At 38.9% G+C, this 16441-nt stretch overlaps 1 protein-coding gene and 1 pseudogene across 4 annotated transcripts; both read right to left on the bottom strand.

The window, feature by feature from the left end:
- Positions 1-1852: 1852 nt before the first annotated feature.
- Positions 1853-5147, bottom strand: LOC132282189 (UDP-glycosyltransferase 83A1-like; annotated as a pseudogene).
- Positions 5148-6909: 1762 nt separating this feature from the next.
- LOC132286767 (uncharacterized) lies at positions 6910-16411 on the bottom strand. 4 transcript variants are annotated; one of them, XR_009472855.1, is made up of 12 exons: positions 16178-16403; positions 14324-14433; positions 12187-13917; positions 11983-12075; positions 11757-11893; positions 11201-11447; positions 9530-11022; positions 9205-9253; positions 8845-9092; positions 8551-8658; positions 7575-7934; positions 6910-7307 (listed from the first exon to the last, which is right to left on the bottom strand). XR_009472855.1 is itself a non-coding variant. In XM_059789151.1 (11 exons), exons 3-11 carry the CDS (start codon positions 13786-13788, stop codon positions 7721-7723), a joined length of 4191 nt encoding a protein of 1396 aa, XP_059645134.1. In that variant the 5' UTR covers positions 13789-13917; positions 14324-14433; positions 16178-16403; the 3' UTR covers positions 6910-7720. The 4 variants fall into 4 exon arrangements, 3 of the variants coding, with proteins under 3 accessions (XP_059645134.1, XP_059645135.1, XP_059645136.1); XM_059789151.1 differs by having other exon boundaries at positions 6910-7934; XM_059789152.1 differs by lacking the exon at positions 16178-16403 and adding an exon at positions 15480-16142 and having other exon boundaries at positions 6910-7934.
- Positions 16412-16441: the final 30 nt, after the last annotated feature.

Genomic DNA, 16441 nt, shown 5'->3' with positions numbered 1-16441 from the left:
CTCAAGAAGAACGAACCATATGTAAATTGGTTGATTCTCATGCCAGATCAGCTTGAATACATATGTTGCCTGATATGAGGACTTGGTACTAGTGCATGAGGCATGAAGAGCGGTATTACTTGCAAGGGAACTGAGGTTACCAGATAAGAAAAGTGCATATATGGTTGGGACAGAGTTATTATTATTATTTAAGAAATAGCTGCATTTGGACTTCCTTTATTCTCTAAGATATCTTGGTCAGGCCTTTCTAAAATTTGAACTTCACAAACCATGAAGACTAGAACCTTCACTATGGCCAGCTTTCACGCTTATATTATATGGCATTGGTATTGGCTTTGTCTCTATATATTCAGAAATTTAAGAAAGACACATCCTGAGCCCAGCCATTGAACTGTCTGCAGAATTGAATTTTGGCAATATATTGCAAAAGGGAGTTAGGCTGTTTAACAAGTATGTCTATCTTCAATATAAGGATATAGGTTGTGGAAGGAGTTGGTGCTGGTCCACATAATATTTTGAATTTCACTGGTAGAAACTCCACACATGAAATCAACCCAAAGGATGGTCCATTAAGCCAAATCCTGCTTTATATTCTGCTCAAGTGATTTTATAAACTTTAGACCTTTGGTAAGTTTGCTCAGATTAAAGCTACAACACACCCTTTGGTGCTCTTTCATTGCCTAAGCTCGTCATGGATTCAATTTATTTCATCGCTAGTCCATGGCTTCTATGCTATTGTTAGAATCCAGAGGTATATGAAAATTTTCTTGGTGATTAGTTGACATTAATTTAGGATGTCACCACATAATGGTCGATCAGGCCTCACAGTCGATTCTCTTGTCTGGGACTTGAGACGGATGATGTACTTAGAAAGAAAGGCTATTGCTAGCACTATTTGGATGTTTGCTCAGTTCTTTTAGTTCTCTCTCTTATTTTCACTGTTGAAATTTCCTTTTTTCAGGTTTAATAGGCTAATAGGGAAGGATCAGACCGTTGCCTAAAGCTCTGATAATTTACAGTACTTTATATGTTATGGCATATTGCTACTGAAGAAATCCTTTAATCCTTCATGTTGTAAAAATGAACTTTATTACCAAAGCATTGACTTGAGTGGTATACTGGTGTGTCCTCCACGGTCCACCTATCCAAACGGATGTTGAGGGTTCAAGCCCCGCTGCGCCGGGGGGGGGGTTGGGGTTGGGGTTGGGTGGGGCGGGGGTGCGCGGGAATGAGTTATTTACTTCTTCAAAGCATAAGGCATTAGAATGTTTTCAAGTTTTGTTTTCTGTGTCTTTTTTTTTTTTTTACTTCTTCAAAGCATAAGGCATTTGAAGGCTATTATGGTTCCTTCAAACCTGATTGCAGTATCCTCTTGGCATTGGAGTTTATTCTAGCTTGAATCTTAGATCCATCTATTAGGACCTCCAATGTCCAAACCTTGCTGGTATAAAGTAGGTAGCACTAACATAAATCAATCCTATATGATTGTTTAAACTCTAAAGCCTTAACATTATGAACATTAAGAGACAGACATGTCATTATGTTCACAGAGAAAAAAAAAAAAAAAAATGGCACCAATAATGTACTGTTTCCTAACCTGGACTAGCCAGATGCTTGAACCATCAAAACTTCCAACTGGTCTCGGTTGATTCTTAGGGCTCCATTGATAAGAAACCTGATAGAGTGTAATTTATTAAAAGTTGTACATGCACACCCACAAATCAGGAAGGGGAGTTTTTCAACAAGGTCCATCTGGGGGATTGGGGATTAGGAGCAGCTTTACTCAGGTTAAAATTCATTAGTTCATGTATCATCAACCAGTTTTCTTTCATGTGGCATGCTCCTTCTACAATCAGAGCTCTACTACATCAAGCTTGGCACAGCATGATGAACTTGTCTATGCCTTCATCTGTTCCATGAATTTGTTGAAATTCTTGTAAGAGCTACCTCCCTCTCTAACACTACTAATTGTCGTTTCCTTCATGTCTGAAGCTCTTGCTTTTAATATGGTGTCACCAAGCAGTTGCTCTATCTTATTCCTAATTTCTTCTTTTGTGATTATCCCCCTTTCATCCCGTTCAAACCTCAATCCGACCTTCCAAACATCACAAATGTAGCTCTGGTTAATAAACTGGTCAGCAAAGTAAGGCCAGCACAAGAAAGGGACTCCATTACTTACACCTTCCATTGTGGAGTTCCAACCACAATGACTTAGAAAGCAAGCAATAGAAGGATGATTCAGAACCTTCTGTTGAGGTGCCCAACCCACCATCAGTCCACGAGTGGCTACCCTGTCTAAAAAACCTTCTGGGTAAGCATCATTTGTTCCATCTGTAATATCTGGCCTTACAACCCACAGGAATGGTCTGTTACTGAGTTCAAGACCCAGTGCTAGTTCTTGAAACTGGGTTTGGTTTAAAACTGTGAAGCTGCCAAACGCAACATATATTACTGAGCAGGCTGGCTGTTGATCAAGCCATTTCAGGCATGTTGTGTCTTCTGACCAGAAGAATCCTGCTGAGCTTCCAAGCCGATTGCTTGCCAGAAGTGCAAATCAGCCAGTCTGCTAGTTTCACAGCTTCGTTGTTTCTTACTATTACTTGAAAAATTATTTTCTGCATTGCCAAATTGCCAACACGAGTCCACACAAAGTTCACCGTATTCATTGCTGGCATAATTGGCGACACTGAATAATCTGGTTCTTTATTGGTGTTCCTGCAATGAATATACAAATGGAAAACATGAACTATGGGGCTTTAAATTTACATTTGGTTTTATTCTTTTCACTTAATAGTCTGGTAGTCTGAGGCAAGAAAATTACTAAATGTGCTAAAAAAGTAATCCCTGAGGCAAGAACATTAACGAATATGTTAACTTTTAGCATGAGGTTCTGTATGCTGGATTATGTTAATATTTTGAGAAAACTGGATCCTGATTAGTGCCACCATCAGATTATTCTGACATTTATAGTACGACTGGTTTCACTAGCTGTAAGGCTATGCTATTTCTGTTCCTTCCATGATTATCTTGACAGAAGCATTATACCGAACTTTGAATTTGTTATTTACTTCGTGCATGTAGTGGAGTTTGTCCTTTGATCGTTTAATTGATTTACAACAATTGTAACGATTCACTCCACCACATGGTATGATATTGTCTGTGCACCCGTAACTCGCCAGTGTGGTAGCCTGACAGTGTCTCGCACCCGCCCACAAGGTCATCATAACCCACCCCCCTTGAAGACCCGACGTCCCGGTAGGCACACTTCCGGCTGGGTCAGGCTCTGATACTATTTGTAATGGCCTACTCCCGGTAGGCACACTTCCGGCTGGGTCAGGCTCTGATACTATTTGTAATGGCCTACTCCAACACATGGTATGATATTGTCCGCTTTGGGCCTGAGCCGGCACGGTTTTGCTCTTGAGCTTTACCTCAAAAAGCCTCGTACCAATTGGAGTGACACACCTACATATAAGCACTTCACCTTTCCTTTACCTAGGCGATGTGGGACTGTGCACCCGTAGCTCGCCAGTGTGGTACCCTGACAGTGTCTCGCACCCACCCACGGTACACCCGCCCACAAGATCATCACAATAATTTACTAAATAAATATGCTTTTCCAACTTATTCCTAGAAAAAATTAATTTCTGGACCCTGAATTATAAAATTGTCACTCAGTATAAATATGCTTTGCATAAGAGTCAGTAGTTACTCTCACCATCGTTACTAATAATTCCATTCTCGATCAGCTTTGGGATGCTGATTCCCAAGGCCAAAAGTGCAGCTGCTGCAGGCAAGAAGGCTGCCCGCTTAATTCCCATTTTCGTAGCAACTTCCATGGCCCACCCCAGACTCTGATCAGCAATAATGCAAGTGATTTTGCAGCAGCCCTCTGATTCACTGAGTTCCTGTATTAGCTCCTTGAGTTTCCCTGGCATGATCCGGGAGATTGCTTAAGTTTAATTTGATTCTAAAAAGTATTGGATCAATTATTCGCAATATTTTATTGTCAATTATTAGCATTGTTTTTTTGTTGCTTGATTATTAGTGCTCGGCTGAGAAGGGTGATCCAATTAATTTTTTTGAAAATAAGATACAAAATTGTGCACATCTGGTAGGTTGACGCTGACATAATAAATAAAATTTGAAACAGAAATCAACTAGTTGAGATTGGAGCAACTTGGAGGCCCTCTTCAAACCTAAACTAATTAAGTTTGAGAAAAAGGGATTAGAACCAACCTCTGAGAAGAAAGTGAAACTGGATATCAATTCCCAAACAAAGTCAAAAATCAACTATTAGCAGCTTAAATTTTGTCTTGCTTCTTATTCTTCATATTGTGTCATCCTAGTTGAAGAATGGTTTTTCTTTCCTTCTGTTGGGCATAGATAATTTTGGAAGAAAAACTTGAGCCAACTGCAATTTTTTCTGTCTAATGTGATATCACGAATGATTTTGTTATATATATATAAATAAATTAGATGGTAAGCTTGGTCTGATAGCATATCTCCTTGTCTGGAAAATTTTGATGTTGTTAGTGTTTAAATTATTAGGTTGGCCAGCTTGCTTGTATTCTTCTGTGGTACACAGCAGTAATGGTCAAACTCTTTGGATGATGGTGGCACCAAGAAAGAATTGGAGCACATAGCATGAAAGCTAAAACTTAATTGGAGACAATTATTTTTATTTGGTTCAATTTTTAATGTTTGTCTTCTATGAAACAATATGATAGAAAAAAAAATGGCAGACAGCATTAGATGAAGCAGATTTCACATTGATTAACCAATTGCAACTCATCATCCACTGCTATTGTTTTTGGACAGACATTCACCGGAAAAGAAGAGCCAACCCTGTGCTGGTGGCTGATGCTGGTCACTGAAGGGCTGGTCCGCAGCTGTTGCCTGATATCGAGGCTGCCTAGTGTGAGGTAAGGAGCGTGGCATTTTGTTTTTAGGAAGCACACCAGACTGTAAAATGCAAAGCTTATGTGCCATTCTAGCGACAATGACATTTTAAGAATCTTCCCTTGACTGATGCAAGCAAGGACACTCAATTTAATAATACGGCTGAGCAAAGTGTGATCCACATCTGATTCCGACAAGGGCGGCGTGTTTGTCTGTATGCTCTTGGACTTGTGGGAGAGTGGCATTTTAAAAATTTTGTTTCTCAACTTTGTGGTGAAGGTTAGATTGTTACCTCCTAGTTAGGTTTGCATTTGTAGTTTACTTGGAATCCAACAGGTTCATGATAATGCCTTCTTTTATAGCTCCTCTGTATCCTGTTGTTTTTTGCATTAGGAATGTTTTTGCAACTAGTGTAGTTGTACTTGTATCTGTTAAAAACCAAGTCACATTTGAGCATGACATAATACCAAATCCACCTCCACCATTTGGCCACCAATCGCCCAGTCATACGGCTGAAGCCCAATACCTAGTTACTTGAACGGGGTTTGGTTCATAATTGTTGGGCTATGATATGTGGGCTGTGTTCACTGTAGCCATTTAAAGCCAATATTATAGTCCTCTGCCCATATTCTTTAACCTTTATTCCATCTAATTACTATTATGTATCGTGGATCTATTGTTTGGTAAATTATTTTCGATTGAGACCGAATTCCATAACCTATATTGGTTAGGACTAAGAGTTTTTAACTTTTTATGTATTTGATGTTGTAAATGGATCCCTTCGAATTTATCCATTATATCAAATGGATAGGAATTCCTTAAGTTCATTATGCAATTTTTATTTTATTATTATTATTATTTTTTTCTCAAGAGGTTGCCAAAACCACCCAGACAAAGGTAGACCTATAACTAAACAATTCTTTTTTTTCTTTTTTCTTTTTTTAAAAAAGCTCGCGATTCACCTCTTTTTCAAGAATCAATAAGCAGGCAAGATCCTGATTTTCTTGCCTATTTCAGAAAGGAGAAACAGTGATTGGGAATTTGAAGAATGTGTCCTTCCCAAAGCACACCTAGCCCAGCATCAACGACAAGTTTGGTGCTTTAGTTGCCATCAAATCTTCCGAAGAGAGTGCATCCACCATCTTTTTTTTTTTCAAACGGTGATGCATCCACCACTTATAAGAAGCAGGAGCTTGAGCTTAAACTGCCAGGTGAGTTCTTCTATCTTTAATTGATTTTAATTTGTTCCTCGTCAAAAGACCAAAGGGTGTCTTTCTTTCTTGTTCATTCTTCTCTCTTCCCTAGACACCAAATTTTTTATGAAGAATTGCATTCCTAGGCTTTTGTTACATAAAGTTTTTCAGTATGTTAAGGATACATATGTATCCGCGACGCGATTGAAAATTTGTTGATGTTATATGTTTCCTCTATATCCTGTATCATATCTGGTATCTAAAAGCAAACGCAGAGTCAAAAATAAAGATTCTGACCCAACACTATGTATGCCCCAACCAAGCAATTTGTTAGGACCACTCATCAGTCACCACACACACAGTGATTATGGTGACGACACAACCCCCACCAAAAACCCAAAATATTCAAGAGCCACCACCAAAGCATGCCGATTCTCTAGTGACCTAGACAATTTTTGGGCCCACGAAGCAAAAAGCACCTGCGATTGAGTATTTTCTGGATAATTGAAAACAGAAAAACACAGCCACCCGTGATTCAAAAACTTTCTATGTCATGAATGGATTAGAAACCGATACAGATGACACTGACATGTTGGACATCTCTGTCTCAAAATACTGTCGTGTAGTGGCCACTTCAGTCAATTTTGAATATATATATATATATAGAGAGAGAGAGAGAGAGAGAGAGAGTATATATCAGTGAAAGACAACTACAGTGCAAAGAGAATCCTTCCATTCAAGTAAACATGCTTTTTGTGTCCCTCTGGAATAAAGACTCACCTTGTCTTTTATAAGATGAAGGCCACAGAATCAATGTCCCAAACCTTGTACTTTTTCTCAATAAACAAGACACTCGAAGAAGTGTCAAAAGCGTCTATAGTACTATTAGACATTTTTCAGTGATCTCTTGTTCCCAATAAAATGCTTGCCTAAAAGAGCATATACACAGTAACCAGGGGAACAAAATACATTCAAAGTGTAAAGTCACATAAAAGTTTTACTAAACAAAATTACAAATCCTCATAAAATGTGTATATATATATACTAGTAAATTCATGAAAAGCTTCTATCAAGTTTCTACATGGTCCTTCAGAAGCATGTTAGGAGGCAAAGCCCATATTTATGAAATATACAACAAAACGTACCTCTAAAATCTTCTTTGTTTATCCACCTAATTCCATAATCTTTAAGATGCCAAATCTGCCACTAACCCTAAAAGGCAAAAAGAAGAGAACCTAAGAACCCATAGCAACGACAACTATGTTCAGATTCTTGTTGATTAACATGGCATTCCAGAATATAGAGGTCATTAGTACTTGCTACTCACTTACTCTTTAGCCTTTATACCTAGATCTCTTTAATTCGGATGAAAATACACGAGGACAGTATATACTTCACCAAAAATGACATCTGGCCTTGATCCCAACCCAAAAAAAAATAAAAATAAAAACTGAACGGCCAAAATCAGTTAAATTTAACCTGTTCTGTATTCCCTCTTTTGCCCCCCTTTTGTTGGCTTTCTTCTGCATATACGTAGAAGTTATGGATAGACATGGATGAGAATATGGAATGCAGAGTAGAGTGAAGAGGATGCAGAAGGGGAGGGGGGATCAGTCAATCATTGATCAAAGTGAAAGACATTGTACTCCCTCCGGTACTGTGCTAGGCATTGGAAGTGCAGTAACATATCTTTGGGGGAATGTTCTCTGGACAGTTGGAGTAGCGCCTGAGTTTCCTTGATCTCGAGTGTGGAACTTCGCAAGACGGTTGAAGAAAGAAAACTTCTCCAGCTCCTGATTTTCCATTCTTAAGTCTAAAATTGACGCTCTCTTGTCCAATCTGCAGTGTTAAAATTGACATGTATGAAAAGAAATTGAATTGTACAAGGAGCATGGTAATTATGCCGCAGAAGGTACAAATATAGGTTTTGCATTTTGCTAATCTCCCAATTTAATCTTGTTTTAATGTACTAATGTCATGTTATCAATTTTTTTTTTTTTGGGTAGGTAATTCACATACACACCTATATATATATATATATTTGATAAGTACATACGTGCACCTATTTGTCCCAGTGGGACTTGAACCCTCAACCATCTATTTGGAAGAAGGTGATACCACTTGGGTTAAGCCCTCGTGGTAATGTCATGTTATCTATGTCTAATGCCATTATTCACAGTGCATAAAAAGAAAAATAAAACATAAAATCATACTAACAAGGAAAAATAATTATATATGACAAGCATTCAGAGAGTATTTCTTTCAGATAAACTGTAAACAGCCAACTATGAGCATGTTTTTATGTGTTTTGCGCTTCGAATTCTAAGCAACATGTATGACATACAAATTCAGCACAGGTTTGTGTCCATGTTAAGGACGAACATTTTTGCCTGCTACAAGACACAATAGCTTCTGAAAATACCAAAATTTCATGAATGGCAAGCTTAACTCATACCTCAATAATACGGCTTCCAACTTCTTTGCTCGGTCAGTATAGTCTCCCACAGTTTTTGAGAAATTCTGCTCATAATTATTATCAGGAACTTTGGGGTTTTCATAAATCCTAAACAAAATTTAAGAAGTCATTCAGAGGGTCAAAATTCTGGTAGTTTTAATACAGAAACATCTATGTTATGGATTTGTGTAAGAGATGGTGGGTGTTTTCATTTTTGATGAGGTTCCAATCTATTAAATTTAGTTTCTTAATATGAAAAGAAAAAACAATGTAGCAAGTTGAGGTGCAACTTACATGACAGTGTGGTTAGAAGATAGGTGGGAATCACTTCTTGAGCAAGAGACCAGGCAGCACGCATCCCCTAATGCCAGTCTAGCAGTAAAGTATGCCACAGTATCATAGTTCAAAGCTGCCTCTGCTGAGAGAATGGTTGCTGGAATAGGCCGAAACATTTGCTGCATAAGCTGTGTTGTCAAGATGAGCCTTTTCTTTGATCGGAGCATTGGTTGCACAGCTTCAGTCATTTTAGCCTCATCTTCCACCTGCCAACAGAAGTAGAATAAATGCAAGTGTCCTAGGGAAGACTAAATTTCAACGCAAGTGTCCTAGAGAAGATCAAGAATCATTGCTTCACTTGTCCAACCAAGAACACACCTTCTCAGTCAGTTGGTTAGCAGCTTGCGCCCATTCTAATTCTGCCTTGCTGCAAAAGTAAACTACATTAAATATCACAAATAAGCAAATCACATAAAAATAAATAAAAAATGAAGACAACTAATGCAAGGGAAAGCACATTGGAATAGAAGAAATTCTATTCTATTCAAAGCTGCTGGAAAATTGAAAATGCAAACTCAAGCATCCTAGTTCTTGCTCTTGTCTTTTCTGCCACCAAACTGATCATTGCAAGAAGCAGAATGGTGATATTGTTTCCATAGTGTGTAACAAGGATACAAAGTAATGTGCTGATTAAAGCAAGCACCTGATATTTTCAAGCCTTTGAGGACCTTGAGTCACTTCCTTGTGCCATGGTAAAAGCTCAGATGTTGCAATTTTACGCTTCTTTGGTCTCACAATAGTCAAATTTTGATCAGGGACTCCCAGAGGTAACACATAAGGGGAAGCTCGTTTATCCGTAGTTGGCCAAACAGTGCCAATCTGACTGCCATCAGCAGCATTTACACTAACCACGGAAGTATTCATGTGCAAATTCCCAAAAGGCTTCCCAAGAGGGAACTGCTGTGCAGCATTTTTTGCAGCCCTTGCATCATACATTGGCAAAATCTGCCTGCTTTCCAAAGTTCCATAATGCTGAAACCAAGATGGTGCCATTTGCAAAGTAATCTGAGGAAATTCTGTTCTGTTAGATACAACATTACTACTACTAGAATGACTCTCTGGATAACTTTGAACAAGTGTGACCATCTCCTGAGGTGTATCTTGAAGATGATGGGATGAATCTTTGACAGACTGATGTTTTTTCACCTCTGATGAGAAGTTCATATCCCTCGTTGGATACAAATTGAGCTGTAATGCCGCATTCGGAACATCATTCAACGGATTGTTGATGCCCAAATTATGTCCATACATCAATTGATTTTCTGCAACAGCAGTTACATCCTGGAGATTCATATCAGGACTAGCTTCATTAAATTTCAGAGAAACCCTGTTACTATTATCAGTCTCCACATTCTTCACAGATTGCACTTGGTGCAGCAGGGAGTAATTTTTATGGAGAAAATGTGATGGCTTGAGAGAACGACCAAAGGCTTCAAGATCTCTAGCAGAAAAAGCTGGGGATTGGCCGTCACCAGCAGCCCTATCAATGTGCTGCTGGTTTGAATGATCCATGAATGAGAAAGAGGCCATAGAATTTGCTTCTGAGGCATGCTTTACCATGGATTCTTGCCCTTGAGATAATCCCCCCATCCTTGAAGATAGGTCAAACCTCTCTGATGAAATTTGCTGGTGGGACCTTTCTTTCCTATGCTGCTCTTCCCCACATTCAGTGCCTTGTGAATTCATACAACATGCATCAAATTCCACAGATGCAGTTCTGACTCTACTGAAATTCTGATCATGGAGCTCGTTTGGAGCCCACGTAGTAGTTTCAAGACTGTTATTTGTTGAACCTGTGGACAAAAACAAACTGGAGGATACCCTGCCAGGTTCTGGGCCGGCTAGATGCTGTTGAGTTGATGCATTTGTCCATTTACTGGGTGGCCTTGACGAAAATCCAACCTGTTGAGACGCGACTGACATAACAAAAGGCTGAGTGATTGACTCAGCCTCTGGAATTGTGAATTGTTGACCAAAAGGGTTGGTGCAAATTGGGTGGGAAGTATCTTGAGAGGTGGTAAAGTTATAATGTGGAAGTTTGCTTGCCATAGTAGGCAATGTTGGTTGTGCAGCTGACAGGTTTTGTCTTTGAAGTTGATTTCCTAAATAAGGACCTGATGGAGATGTAGCAGTGACCTGCATATTTAAATGTGATGTGTCAATCCTGTGTGTCCTGCAATACTTGATTTATCACCGCATTTTCAATACTATTTATATTGAAGACATTGAGGACCACACAGAAAGAGGACTCTGATATTAAGGTCTGCTCCTTTCCTGAGCCAAGATGGACATTCAAAATACTTGTACTACTCACCAGACGTGTAGAGGTCTGAGATGAGAAGCAAATGTTGGAATTTGGCAGCTGTTGAGATGGATGGGCCAACCTTAAGCCAAAGCGCTGTGAAGCAGAATGATGACTATACTGTTGAGCAACAGAAGTGTCTGGAGTTTCTTCTTTTGGCAACTCAGATAATGGATTAGAATCAGTGGAACCAAAGTGTGTTACAGTACTATGTTCCCTTTCATGGTCATCCTTGTGAAGAAGCTTGAGCTTATTTTGACTGCCAATCAGTAAATGTTTCCATAAGCTACGGAAACAGAAGTTGGGGGCAAAGTATCTAAACATAACAAACTTACTAATAAGCTGTGTAAATCAATAAGAAAATAAGAAAGCAGCGCAAATAGACAATACAGAAGGCTCATTCACTAGCCAAAAAGGAACAAATATCATAGAATTATATGTCATACAAGTATGCATATAGAATAAATTAGAGTCCAAGATTTCAGCTTTGCATATCGCATTTACTTACCCCCCACCCCAAAAACAAAAGTAATAATAATAAAAATAACATATCATATATAATAATTACCTTGTCTGAACAGTTGTATTTGAGCCATAAAAGCCAACTGATCTGTGAAAGGGAGCAGATAAATTAGCTCTAGCGTTGCCTATAGGAGGAACCTCGTCTGATGCTTTTGAATTTCTTTGAACATCAGGTGGGTGGCCCTGTAACAGAAGACCAATAGCATTACTGATTATGAAAATTCAATTCAATCATCAGAAGTCATGCCATAAAATATAAGATCCGTTATTACCTTTTCCAAGTCCATGATACCATTAGAAACATTACCAGCAGACTTGAACTGTCCAAAATATCCTTGCTTGTGACCGCTTGATGCTAGAGAAACCTGTTGGCACCAGACACATGAATCCATAACATGTTCTACAGTGTTAGGATGTTCCATATTCACCCATAAATTTGCCATTGGTATGTGAGAAGTAGAAGCCTTTTGACAAACCTGACCAGATAACGTTTGGTTACCCCCTGCCACAGGTCTTGAATCACCTCTATATTGCCACGCATTTTCCGTCAATTCATGCCCTGTGATGATATGCCGGGATGCATTATCTTTATTACAAATATTCAGCATACCGTTTCCATAGGGTGACGAAGACGCTACATTTTCGCCTATCAGTTTATTGCAGGATAGGTTACTACTGGTATATGAAGATATACTACGTTGATGTGTATCATTTTTTGAATGCTTATTCTGACCAGGCCACGCATTTTCCAAAGGCTGAAGTATTTGATCCGGTTGACCTCCCTCAATGGGTTGCGCTTGTTGATAGTTGCAATCGCTAGCATCATTGACAGACTGCTCAAAAGATTCATGAGGGGAATGGGAACACATTACCTCTCTCTGTTTGATTGGAAAATGAATAGTTGATTGCTGAAAACCAGGTAAGATAGAGCTCATATTAGAATCATTGAACAGACTTTCTGAACTTAGAGAGGAGACACTCTGTGCATTGTTATCAACCCAACCAGTTTGTTGTACTCCACTGTCCATAAAGCTTGAAGGCTGATTATCAGTTGACATTTCTGTGTTCTGGAAACTCAAGCCACTCCACTCTTCTTGTAACCCAGTATCGCTACTAGAAACTTCTGCAACAGCAGATTGCATAAGAGCGCTCCAACTCCCACTTTGAATAGACGGAAGTGACCCCAGATAATCTGTACATTCTGATGTATTCTCAAAGTTCCCCGTGTTCATGCCAGTGCATCTGCCAAAAGAATTGTCCCAACTGGTGTCATCCATATTGAACAAAATCTTCTCTTCCAATGGATCTAAGGTAGCCAAATGCTGAGAAGGGGCATTTTGTGTTGTTTTTACCGGAAAGAGTCCAGGCCAACCAGCATGTTCTTGCCTCCCACTGAATTCCTGCTGTGATGCATTCCTTTGCAGGGAGTTCACCTGCGGAAAGTTTTCTGGTAGCCCCAACAAGTTTTTCTGCTGACAGACCTGTTCAGATATGAAAGCTCCATCTGGCATGCAAAGCTGGTCTGAGGGAACATTGTGGTGATCACCCGCAAAAGGGTTACTGAAGGCTGATGACCGTACTGCTGGTTTTGCCAGGTTGTCACTATACTTGGTCAAGACATCGGCAGAATCATTAGATATCCCTTGAAGATGAGAGTATTGACTCAAATTATATCTTGCACTTGGAATTGGAGACCCATACAGTGACACATCAAGCTGCTGGGGTAACAGACCCATGGAACCCAGAGGCTGGCTTCGAGCTTGCGAACCTACCAATCCATTTGGAAATTCTGGGACAGATGGTGGCACGTCATGCAGCACCGAGTTTACATTACCAACCATAAACATCTGTGACGCATCATGAACAGGTGTTCCATTAATCAGTGGTTGAAATTGACCCCCACTATTCTGTTTATTTATTGCAGACAGCTGGTTTATATAATTCTGCAGTCTTGCATCACCCAACTCCTGAAGTTGCGGCTGCCTTTGAAGCTCTTGCAGCTTCTTGAAGATAATGTGCTGCTGTAACATCTGCATGTCATTGAACCCAGTCTGCTGCCTTGGCTGATGTTGCTGCATCCCAGGTTGCTGGCTCCAGACAATTAGTGTTGCCTTTCAAGAATTTTAAAAATCATTTGGGGATTCGGTTGTCCTGAAAATTGCTGTTGGCCCAAATAATCTCTGCTTTAATGCTTCATGAATTGTTGGCTGCAGGAAAATTTTCTCAGAAGGAAGAAAAAGGTGTTTAAAAAGCTATGAACAAATTGTGCAAAGACAAAAGATCCCTGTTCTGTGGCTTTAAACGATGGCAAATAACAATACTCAGTGGGGTGACTCATTCAAAAGTCATGAATGGAGGGCCGGCCTTAGGGAGCATACGCCTCCTCATCCTATGCAAAAATAAATAGTGAAATGCTACTGGTTCTTTCCCCTCCCAATCCTATTGAGAATTTCATAAAGCATGAAAGAGAATCCCAAGTGGTTGGGATTACTGCAACCTAATTGCTATACGTATTAAATTCTTTAGATTGAAGCTCGGAGGTGCTCCAATCTGAATTGGTTTCCGGACATCTGATTATTATAAAGATTTGACGAGCTTGAGATTCAAACTCACCTTGGAAAGAGTTGTCTTGCTCAGAACAACAGTGGACACTGCACGGAGTTTCATTCCCATACAGTTCTGAAAGAATTGGGAAGTCACTCAACAAGGAAATGTATAAAACCCTGTCCAATACATAAACACCAAGGAAACATAAAATTAAATCCTTTCAGGGCCTATTTAAGTTTAAAAGATGAAACACACTCGAATAATGGGGTTATATTTTTAAAAAATCTTTGCCAGGCAATAAAATGTAATTTGATGACAAATAAGTGACAGTGAAAATATATAATTAATAAAAGGAAACAAAAAGCTCCAGAAAGGAAAAGCAGATGTTTGAGTAAAGCTATTACTCAACAAGATATATTTTTTGTTATGATAAAGAATACTGCATCTGGTAGAATAAGAATTCAAGCTCTAGTGGTTTTATTCCTCCCGTTATACAGACTACTTCACATAGAACTTAGACAAAAGTATGGTGAAGGTTAGCCAACCACACAGTCCACACAGACTACTTCACATAGAACTTAGACAAAAGTATGGTGAAGGTTAGCCAACCACACAGTCCACATTGCCAAAGTTATAAAGTCAATTCGACCTTTTAATTCAACAAAGCCTCAAGTTCATGTGGTGTGATGAAGCCAGCCGTCTACCCACTGTAACCATCAACTTTGCTCTTTCAAAATTGGCTTTGTGGAAGACAATACAATTAAACAGTACCATTAACAGGTAAAAGCTATTACTCAACAAGATATATTTTTTGTTATGATAAAGAATACTGCATCTGGTAGAATAAGAATTCAAGCTCTAGTGGTTTTATTCCTCCCGTTATACAGACTACTTCACACAGAACTTAGACAAAAGTATGGTGAACGTTAGCCAACCACACAGTCCACATTGCCAAAGTTATAAAGTCAATTCGACCTTTAAATTCAACAAAGCCTCAAGTTCATGTGGTGTGATGAAGCCAGCCGTCTACCCACTGTAACCCTCAACTTTGCTCTTTCAAAATTGGCTTTGTGGAAGACAATACAATTAAACACAACCATTAACAGGTAAAAGTAAAATATCACATGTCTAGGTTATATCGTAAGCATATACTTCTTTTGAATTTTGAAAATTCTAAGATGATATGATCATATGAAACAAAACTCTAAAACTTGGAACTCACTAGGATCAGAGGACACCACAAATTCCGGATTTCAAATCTGGCCATAAAAACTTCTCAGCAACCTAACCGAACACTGCAAAACTGTTCTGTTTTTTGTTTTGTAATTTATTATAGGGGAAAATGTTGAATTCTTCAATAGCAATTTTACCCAGAGAATACTGAAATTTGGTAACAATTTTTTGAATTTAAGTTATTTGGACGGGAAACAAAAAATGAAAGCGCAGAAACTTTCTAAAAACAGAGCAAACCCAAGTAAAAAATTAAATAAATACCAAGTTTATCAAATATCAACACTGACACTGAAAATTCCCAAGTAATATGAGCTCCAAAGATTCAACAACGCAAAAACAGCTATAAATTATACATGCATATATACATACATACAATCCAAAACCCTTTAACCCAAAAAAACCCTAGATGAACAGCAGAACACCAATAACCAAACTGTAACTGTATAAGGAAATCAATTAACAGTGAGAAAATAGCAATTAAAGACGAAATTAAAAATCAGTGCACACACAAATACAAGTCATAATTAGTCATCTCATAACCACAATCAAACAAAAGCAAGTGAAAAGAGCTGAAACTTGATACGGTGTACAGAGAAAAGGAGGAGAGAAAGAAGCAACTGTAGGAGTGGTCAGTGTTAGTGTGATCTGAATGAGAGAATTAGGGCTGTGAAAAGAGTGCGAACTTACTTTAAGAGGTCCTTTTAATGGCGACCAGAATGTAATTGTCTCAGGTGATAAGTCACTCTACCAAATGGCTCTGTAAATTAAACTCACTTTCTCTCTCTGTAAATTAAACTCACTTTCTCTCTCTAAAACGACGAGCGAGAAAAGCTGGTGTTCAGACAAAGGCCGTAGATAAAGCAAAGCAATCAAACACTGAAAAACATTTTCAACGAACTAGAAGCAACAGTCAAGGTTCGGACCGAGCCTGAGGCCCCAATTGAGGCTCGG

This window comes from Cornus florida, unplaced genomic scaffold (genome assembly GCF_030987335.1).
Source record: "Cornus florida cultivar Cherokee Brave unplaced genomic scaffold, ASM3098733v1 CherokeeBrave_3.0.0_Hap2_Chr11, whole genome shotgun sequence".
Classification (NCBI taxonomy): Eukaryota; Viridiplantae; Streptophyta; class Magnoliopsida; order Cornales; family Cornaceae; genus Cornus; species Cornus florida.
Note: the sequence above shows the minus strand (reverse complement) of the source record. Positions and strands in the feature narration are given on the sequence as shown.

Coding starts and splice junctions, on each gene's coding strand:
- LOC132286767 (XM_059789151.1), bottom strand. CDS start 13,788: ATGCAGCAACATCAGCCAAGGCAGCAGACTGGGTTCAATGACATGCAG. Junction 11,448..11,756: donor AATACAACTGTTCAGACAAG/GTAATTATTATA, acceptor ACTGATTGGCAG/TCAAAATAAGCTCAAGCTTC. Junction 11,023..11,200: donor CTCAGACCTCTACACGTCTG/GTGAGTAGTACA, acceptor TTAAATATGCAG/GTCACTGCTACATCTCCATC.